At 30.7% G+C, this 10,422-nt stretch overlaps 1 protein-coding gene across 1 annotated transcript in view; it reads right to left on the bottom strand.

Annotated features, from left to right (window-relative positions):
* Positions 1–10,422, bottom strand: part of LOC106461538 (transmembrane and coiled-coil domains protein 2-like) — a 41,783-nt gene that overhangs the window by 6,736 nt on the left and 24,625 nt on the right. The window contains 3 exon segments of the mRNA XM_022388528.1: positions 306–461; positions 1,218–1,283; positions 9,806–10,022. Of these exon segments, the coding sequence (XP_022244236.1) occupies positions 306–461; positions 1,218–1,283; positions 9,806–10,022 (439 nt within the window).

Here is a 10,422-nt window from a genome sequence, read left to right on the forward strand (position 1 = left end):
AATTTATAAGTTATAGCATGAAAACTATAACAAGCACAAAATGGTTACGAGGTCGGTCCCAGGGACCGAGCCCATGCTGAAAGAGTTAAGCTAAACAACACAATACATGTTAAAAGAAATAAATCTTCTGCAATAGTAATATAAATTTGGTAGTGTAAATTACTCTTGAAGATACTGGATGATGGTGAAGCTACCCACTCATGAAATTGATACAGTCACCAATTCAGAATAACACAAATTAGTCTTTTTAATTTCAATTGAATTCTTTCTCATACAACAAGAATAAAAATATAATGAAAACTCACTCTTGTCTGACAGCTTTCCAGTACTTCATGGACATCACGCAAACGCTCCTCACTCTGATACTGAACTTTTTCTTCCATGTCACTGATACCCTGTTTTAAGTTCTCAATCTCATTCTGGTGCAGTTCAATAAGATCATTCATTTGTTCTTCCAGACGCTACAAAAACATTTTATTTAAGCACATTAAAAAAATTAAATATTAATTATTACAATTTCTAGCTACACTATTCATATTTCTACTTCCTAAAAGGTAGGAAAAATTAGAACCCAAAACTGTTACCTCTCTTTTTCTTTTTAATTTGCTATCCTAATAAGTTTTCTTTATTTTTAGCAAGTCCATTTTTCTGAGTATTTGTAATTTAAAGAATTTCTTGAAAAGAAAGATTCTTTTATGGACACTAGTAAATTTTCCAGTGAACTACTAAAGTGTTGGCCATATATATATATTTATATATATCACAATTTCAAAATGCCCCAACAAAGAAATCAATGAAATATCACTAAGCTTGTTGATTACTAACAATATGTACCCATACTTAATGTTATTTCATGGCATAAGTTTAACATTATTGAAAAGTTCTTAAAATATTCATGTAAAAAATTCCGAAATGTATCCATGTTAATATATTGGAGAAATTATAGTTAAATAACTCCAAGCTTAATTTAACTTCTAAGTAGCTACGGTAGTGAAGAAAGGTTAAAATAGAACAGACAAGTCAAAATTATACGTCCAACCAAGCACATAACGAAGTAACTTGAGGACCAACAATATGTATTACAGTCTCCGACTGAAGTTTTCTATTTTTAATTTCATAAAGTTGATCAAAACAATTTATTTCCACTTTCTGTAATAAGTTAACAACTCTTTCTTCTACACTGTTAGGGAACAAGAAAACACATGAAGAATACATACCTCGTACCGATAACGTTCCTCCAAGAGAGCTTGGGTAAAGAAAGAGCATTCTTGTTGAAGTTGAACCTAATTGAATAGAAATTGATTAATTTATATCAAGGAATATGTATGTAAGTGAAACATTGTAGTTCTATTCCTACACATACATACATACACAGTGTGTAGAGAAAGGTTTGATAAGTATAATTTTAAAGTATTTTTCTCTGTAATCACAAAAGTAATAGCATTTATTTACATGTTTGTATAAAAGAAGTATTTTGAAGTAAATTTTCTGTGAATACAAAACACTTGTTTAACCATTTCACAACAAGCTCATGTATCTTACACGACCTTGTAACCACCATGTAATCATGGTGGTATACATACAATAACTCTGAAAATACTTAACATATCTTCACAAAGTTTAGCAAGCTTTCAGTAAACATTACAAGTCTTTCGTAAAAAAAAATCCGGGTTTTTAATTAAGTACTTTTACTAAAAAATTGTCCAAAAATATATATGGAATCAAGAATGTTGACTGTTTTGGTGCAAAGTGATTTTCATATTTTCTTCCTCTGAAAATTTTCAAATTTCATTTGCACAATCTGTAAAACCTCCTAAATAAATATAAATTCTTCTTCAGAAAACTTTATATTTTATCTGACCTCGTAACCACCATGAAAAAAACATGAAATAAATTTAAATTGCCATTTTTTCTTTCTAGAATGACTACAAATTGTAACAGGAAACCACAAGTGTTTATCCGAAATAGCTTAAAGCTCATAACAGTATGCAACTATTTATACTTAATTTTACTGTTTTATTAACTTTGAATCATGTCTAATTAATAATCCTACCACAAAAGTTGTAAATCACTCACTAAATGTGCAGCTCAAGTTGCTGTATTGAATGACATAACATACAAGCTGCTCGCAAGTATACCTTGTGAAGAATTTTTATTATTATTACCTTTTTTCATTATCTTACTCTAGTCTAACAAGTTTCTAATTTTTACATTTTAATTATTTTTATAATAATAGATAAATAATACACATGAAAAAGAAAAAAGTATATAGTACTTACCAGGGTCTTTTTTTTTGCTGTTGATGAAACTTAAGCCTACTATTTTTTTTTTTTATACTAATGGTACTATTGCACTAAATAATATTTTATTCAAATAACTAATGCACCTAAAAATACAGAATAATAGCATGTAAAAAACAGACAATGTCCTATAACTATCATAATTTTTGTTTTGGCTTTTTAACTATGCAATAAAAGCTTTTGAAAAATTCAGCTAAGCTCAACGATGAGATTCCCCTGAGAAACAATTTCAAACTGAAGGATGAAATAAACAATGCCCTATACAGAAAACAATGTAATAATATGTCATTAGGCTTTCTTTTGGTTAGAAATAATAAAGTATAAAACATTATAGAAAACTATAGGCATTTTGTGAAAGAAAGGATGTGACCAGTGGATGTGGCAAATGGGTCTGATTTTCTTGTTTTTGGCTCCATAAACAAATAAGATTGAAGACTTTAAAAACTATGATTTGCTTGAGTAATATCTATATTATAATAAGTAATATACATTAAATTCCATACTTTTTGGAGGTTTAGTAAATAAATTAGAGAAGAGGAAAGACCTAGAGAGCAAATGTCACAATTCTCATACAATAGGAGATTGAAAATATTTTTATTATTTATTTATGAAATTAAGAACTTAAAACTTATATAATATTAAAACTTGATTTATTAACTATGTTTTGATGTCAAGTTTATTTATACACATACATAATAAAGTAGTTTGATTAAATTTTGAATATAACTATGTAAAATATTGTGATGCATGCACTTTGATCTACCTGTTGCAAAAGGATTAAAAAGGATGAAAAGTAGAGAAATTTAAGCACAAATCATATTTCATGATGTTTTAAACAATTTACCTAAACAAACCAGGTTTTGTTTTTTGTATATTATCAGTTTAATCCTCTCCCTATGTGTAAGTCAACATGTGCATAACATGACCTTCTACAGAGTTACATTTCAAATTTAATTAAACCACTTTATTATCAATACATATAAATAAACTTGGTGTCAAAACATAGTAAATAAGCCAAATTTTAATATAAGTTTTAATTTCTTAATTTTAAAAGAAACTATTTAAATGAACCCTCAATCTTTCCTTGTATGAGAATCATAAAATTTGTTTGCACTGTATTGCTCATCCTTTATTTTTTCATCATCCCTCTCTGATGTCCTGAGTTTAATGTAAATTACTCATTATAGCAGGGTTCTCAATCTAGAGTCCCAGACTCTCAACTTTATTTCAAGAGTATCAGTGAGGCAGAATTTGATAAACTAAAAAAAAAAAAGGGGGGGGGGGAAACACTTCAGCATCAATGAAAATCTTTATTTACAATGTACACTAAATGTTTACCTTCTGCAAGTGGAAAAGAGCATGTTAATGTTCAATGAAAAACTTTATTTACAATTTACACTGCATGTTGTTTCCCTTTACAAGTGCAAAGTAGTTTTCATAAGACTAAAAATATTTTTCTTCATCTGAAAATTTTTAAATATCATTTGCATAACACCTAAAACCTCATAAATAAATAACAAATGATTTGTTTTCCAAAAAACTTTACATATTATCTGTCATTTTCTTTACCTTAACTCTATGTAAGGTCGGTTGATTAGGTCGACCTCTTAACTAGACCTGTAAGCAAGTTGTATTTCAAATTATGACAAAATTGACTGAAATTTTGCTGCTAACTTCACTAAGTCGATTATTTATAACTTAAATTTCAACTTGAATAAAAATATGGATGCTCAATAAAAATGTGGCTGCTTGCATAATTTCCTCATGATACTTATGAAATCATTGAACAAAAGACATAAAAAAGGTTTTTAAGGTATTATTAACTCACAAACACATATAACATTTTTTATGCAAAGTTAGCAAACACATTTACAGTAGTATTCTTTAATTCAAACTGTTCACACTGCTTGGTTATATATACAAACTATACTTATACTATACTGCAGACTCCAGTAGCTTGTGACATACAAAACTGAAAATACAAAATAGAGACTTTCAAAGTAAGAGTTAATAAAAAAGTCTGTAATTATCATGTATAAATGAAATGTAATTTAGTCTGTGAGGATTGTTTTCCCATTCAGAATCATCCCAGTCGTGGAAAACATTTTCAACAGCAACACTTGCATGTGTTATACACAAGTACTGTCGAGCCACTTGTGCAATACGACAATATGACTCATGCAGTTTTGCTTCCAAAATATCAGTGGATTGTCTCCATCTTCAGTCTGTGCTGCTCTAGTACCTAAGTACTTTGAGATTTCAGCCTGAAGAAGTTAGTGAGATTCACTTCAAGAAATCTTTTTTGATACCTTCAAATGATCAAGCAGTTTGCATTTCTTGCTTGTACTTGGTACAGATTCTGGTGCAGAAGCATCCATCAACCCCACAAAATCCCTTCCTGTGTCTGAAGGCTCTGCAATGGTGTCAGCTGTACAACCTGCACTACTTGGGGTTCCAGTTGTATTTTCTGACTTGAACTTTTTCTTGAACACTTTGTCACACAACAGCTTGACTTTGGCTTCATCTGGTAGGCCTATGTCCTCATCTTTCATTGCAGGATCAAGCAAAGTTGTAACCCGTACTGCATGCGCAATAGTAATTATTTTGTCCAACTTCTTCAAAATTTCTTTTTCACTTCCTTGATGGCAGGATAGCCATTCTTGTTTTCATTTGTTACTAAATTCCAAATTTCTTCTTTTATCATAACAGTGAGACCCAGGTTCAGCTGACAACCACTGAATAATTCAGTAAACTCCTGAAGGGTTTAAGAAAGTTGCACAAATCTTTCAACAAATCTTTGTCAGTTCCTATCATGACAAGTTCTCTGTGGCCACTGTGTTTCAAAGCTTCGTTTGCTTCTGTGAAGAGATCAAGGATACTGCAGATCATAGTATAACAGCTGTTCCAGCATGTTACAACTGAGTTTTTCAAAATTTTATGAGTTGAAGTTCTGTATTCCTGTGTGTCACTTTCCTTAGTGGCAATGCTATTATCTGAATCTCCATCTAGGGCTGGATATTGTTCATCAAGTGTCTGTTCCTTATGAGCATGTGAAAGCTGCTCCATTAATTTATCCATAGTTTCTCTGTTCTTGGTATTTTCTGATTCCTTCTGGATTATATATCCTTTAAAGTGCAAATTGTCCACAATTTCCTTCCAGTGAAGTAGGATGTCCTGAATGACTTGTACTTGATTCAGTGAATCCATCATCAGTAACAAATGCAAAGTGTGTGCCACACAGTGATGAAATTGTTGAACTCTTAGGAGAGTACTTGCCTTCTGTACATTTTGAGTACCATCATGTGTTGAAAACAATTAAACTTTTTAGCCAAGAAAAAAATTGGCAAGTTCACTACGAATATGGTCTGCAATACCTTGACTTGTATCCTGAAGCAATACTTTACAAGATATTATAGCTGTTCTGCTAACCCAGTCCTCAGTTATGTATGAAATTCTTTATCCAATGTAGGGATGCGCTTTGTAGCGATCTGTCCGGCCATCAAACATGACGCAGATAGTGTTTACAGTTTCCAAGTAAGTGACAAGTTTTGATTTCACAGCTTCATAAACATCAATCAGTGCTGTTGTTTTTAACGTTGGAAGGGCTTGGCACTTTCATATTTGGCATGTTCTTGTCAAAGAAATATCAAGACCATCATAATGAAAGGCAACAGATCAAGTGCTATCCATACAACATGGTCTTTGTTGATTTCACAATCAGACCAGGTAGGCTTTGTAGTGTCACATGTAAGCTTGTTTTGGTTCAAGCTTGAAGTGGGTTCCTGAAAATGCAGATCATGGACATTAGCAAGATGTCCAGATATTGTATTTGTTGATGTCTGCAGGCTGTACTTCAACATTCTGCTTATATATCCTCCTCTGCTGCTGGCATAATTTGTTTTTTGAGTCTTCGAGGCACAGTCTGAAAAAAAAATACAAAGTTTAGATAACAAAATGTAGGACTACTAGCGTTTAATTTTCAAAATGTATTAAATTAAAAACAGGTATCACCTGTTGCATATTTAAAAATAAGCATGCCACTGTGGCAAGATATGCCTATTCAACCTTGCAAAACAGGTCAAGTTCAACAATAGCTTATGCCCAGAATATTTAAAAACAGCTTAGAGCTTACATATTAATATAAAGTGTAAAAATTATTTCAACTTAAATATATTTTTATTCTTTGTGGTTTGTACTGTTCAAACAATAATAAACATTACACTATATACACACACATACATTTATATTTATTTCACTCTAACAAAATTATCTTGGACGATATTGAGATTTGATTACAACTACAAAGATCTTTCACATGATAAATACTACAATTTGCATCTATAGGCCTACAGGCCCCATTTATATATAGCCCTATATTTAAGTATATATACAGAGTAAATTACGCTGAATCGACACTGATCTGAATATATAGTCTAATATATATATATATTATTATGAGATAGACTTACTTTCAATACAACTTTTGATCATCGACAAGCATGGGATTTTGTAGATCCACTGCATTTGTTGAACCACCACATGAACTCCCAGATGCCTTGTCAGTCCGTGCCTTCGTATACAAATATCCAAAATAAGGTCTAGCTTTGAATTTGCAGTTTCTCTGTGACTTTCCCCCAGTTTGCTCCAAAATGATAAAGAGATTTTGTATTTCATACCTTTCCTCTTGTGAAAGTTGATCTATGCTAACATACTTGTTATGGTTTATGCTAGCCATACACCATACCTAGTCCACTGAATACTACTGATAGTAGTCTCCAAGTAATAAATAGGCCTTAATATCAACAGACTTAACACTGTCATCCATTATGCCTGCTGCCTGCATGCATGCGCGACACTACACTGACGCATCTCACAGAACAAGTTCACATGTCACTTTTGAAAAATCTGTATTGTGATTATGTGACCTAGGTAACCTAGAACAGAATAATAATGATGGTCTAATGAAGCATTATCAATGCCGTGTTAAGAGTATTCCATTCAGTATGGGGGAGATGGGTGTGTTATAATGATGCTGTTTCTAGTGTTTTTACATAGGCCTAAGCTTACACAGAATTACAGATTAAACACACATTTATACTATATAGCCCTAATATTATAAATCCTGGTAGAAAATACAGCGGTGAGTCAGCTTTAAAAAATGAATGAACTTTGCAATGAGCAGAAAAAAAAAATTTGTGGGCTTGATTTTACATAATACAGCTAACTGCAGCAGCTTACAGGTACTCATAACCACCATAAAAAATTACGAAATAATTATAAATTTCTCCTATTTCCTTTCTGGAATGACTGCAAATCGTAACAGAAAACCAAAATTGTTTATCCTAAGTAGCTTAAAGCTTGCAACAGTACACATCTATTTATATTTAAATTTTAATGTTGCATTGCCCTTTGAACCATATCAATCTACTGTTGGCACCATGAAAATTTAAAATCACGTGGTGAGTGTGCAGCTCACAATACGGTATCAAATTGTATAATGCACAGACTACTCGTGAACGTAACTCATAAAAAAATATTATTATGATTATTTTTATCTAATTTACTTGATCTAACCTAAAATATTTTCAGTTTTTACACTTTACTTACTTTTATATTAATAAATAAAGAATACACATGAAAAACAAGAAATAAAGTACTTACCTGTTTTTGTTTTTTTTTTTGGTCTTGACTGTAAATGAAACTTAACCGTACTTTTTTTTTATAGTAATTGTAATACTGCATTAAAAATTTTCTATTTGATTAAATAATGCATCAAAGAACATAGAATAATAACATGAAAAAGGGAAACAATGTTCCATAACTTTCACGATTTTTCTGGTTTTCTAACTGTGCAACAAAAGCTGTTAAAACTTCAGCTAAGTTTGTCGATGTGTTTCCCATGGGAATAAAGTTTGAATCTTATGCATCCCGACAAATTCTCATGCGTACGGGACTCGGGAGTTCAGGTTAACTAAAAGAGAGAATAGTATAGGTATTACTAAGGCAAAGCCTAATTTTTATAGCATTCAATCTTTTTTGTTTATGGAGACATAAATTAGAATGTAAAATCCACTTACCACACAAACCTGTTACATCCTCTACTTCACAAATTGCCAATAATTCTCTCCGACATTTTCTATTCCATCATTTATAACCACCAGAATAACAATGTTTCAACTTACTGAATAATGTATAATGCTACTGTATTCTAAGTACAAAGTTTTAGTTATTTTGTTTATAGACTGAAAGTTGCTCCAGCTGAGTTCAGTTAGAAGAGTTAAGGAAATTATTTTATGACACTTATGCCTTTGTCAGAAAGTCAGTTGAATTATAATAGTTATAGGACAGTGTTTGCTTTGTACATGTTATTATTCTGTGTTCTTATGTGCATTCTTTAAATAAATAAAAATTATTTGATGTATTAGTACCACCACTACAAAAAAGTAGGTTTAAATTTCATCAACAGGACTACAGAAGAGAAACAAGAGGCCAAATGTAAGTATTAAATTTAGTTTTGCCTATGTATATCTTTTATTTATTGTTATAAAATAACTAAAATGCAAAAATTAGAAAAGTATTAGGTTATATTAGGTAATATCATGAAAAATAACAAGCAGCTTGTTCCTTACACCATTCAATTGGGTAGCTTTAGCTACATATATGCCAAGTGATTTACAGCTTGTATTGTAGGATTATTAGCTGGACACAGTTCAAAGGGCAATAAAACAATAAAATTAAGTAGAAACAGATGTAGACTTAAGCTAATTAGGATAGACTTGTAGTTTTATGTTATAATCTGCAGTCATTCTAGAAAGAAAAAAAAAGGGTAATTAGATTTATTTCCTGTTTTTTTTAATGATGGTTATGAGGTCAGTCAAATCAACCTTGTGGTATAGATTTAGGGTAAAGAAAATAATAACCAAAATATAAAATTTGACTGAAAAAATGCTTGATATTCGTTTAAGAGTTTTTTAAAAGGTTATGCAAATGAAATACAAAAATTGAGAAATAAATAAAAGTATTTTTAATCTTAACCTTGCACTCAGATTAGTCAAAACTCTGACTGTTATTTATTCATGGAGAAATCCTTAGTTAAAATACTTAATCAAAAAATCTGAATTTGTGTACAAAAACTTGTAAGGTTTACTTAAGAGTTTGCCAAATTTTGTGAAGATACACATGCTCCATTAAAAGTTATAGTATAGATATTTTCATGGTTACCTAATGGTTAAAAAATGGGTCCAAATAACCAAGTATGTATAGAAAGAGTTAACTGCATAAATTACTTTTAGAAACCACAAAAAAAAGTAATGATTAATTGCAATTAAATGCAACTTTTGTATTTAATTGTTTTCAAAGTACTTACATATGGTTCACATTAGTTTTTTATTCTTTCATCCCCCTAAATCACTTGTGAAAAAATAATGATTGTATAACCTATCAAAAAGTATGAGATGTTCTCAAATATATATTTCAAGTGAAATGTACACAAATCAACAAAGTACCTTTAAAGTTTCAATTTCATCTGCAAGATGCTGACATTCTTCACGCCGTGCTTGCAACTCCTGAAGCATGGGTTCCACATCAACAACATTAGGAGGAGAAAATGGGACCTCACTGCTATGAAGATGTTGGGGAGTAGTACCAAATCCACTACTTAAAAGTTGTCCTGCTGATCCAGATGTAATGCTAGAACTTTCATCTTCTGATGCATACTTTGTGCTATATTATATATATTTTTAATATATTAATACATTTAACAAAAATAATCTAGTCAAACAAACCCTATAGATTAAGCACTCTAATATAGGGCTTAACACCGACAAAGTAAAAATTGCTTTTCTTGCGACTTTACTAATTTTTTAGTGTAAATATAACACCTATGCAAGTTCAGTCAAAAAACAGAAGGAAGACTGATATTAAAACTTCAACCACTAAATTTTAATGCTGATGATGAAACTGAATTTTATACACTAATATAAAAAGTGCATTGTTAACTAATACATTCAGTGCCTTGCAAAAGTATTCACCCCCTATCAATAACATCACATTTTGATGAAATACAAATAATGTAAATAATGTTTTTTAATGAACTTGTTTTTATTCAAAACTCTAATGATCA

This window comes from Limulus polyphemus, unplaced genomic scaffold (genome assembly GCF_000517525.1).
Source record: "Limulus polyphemus unplaced genomic scaffold, Limulus_polyphemus-2.1.2 Scaffold982, whole genome shotgun sequence".
NCBI classification, from domain to species: Eukaryota; Metazoa; Arthropoda; class Merostomata; order Xiphosura; family Limulidae; genus Limulus; species Limulus polyphemus.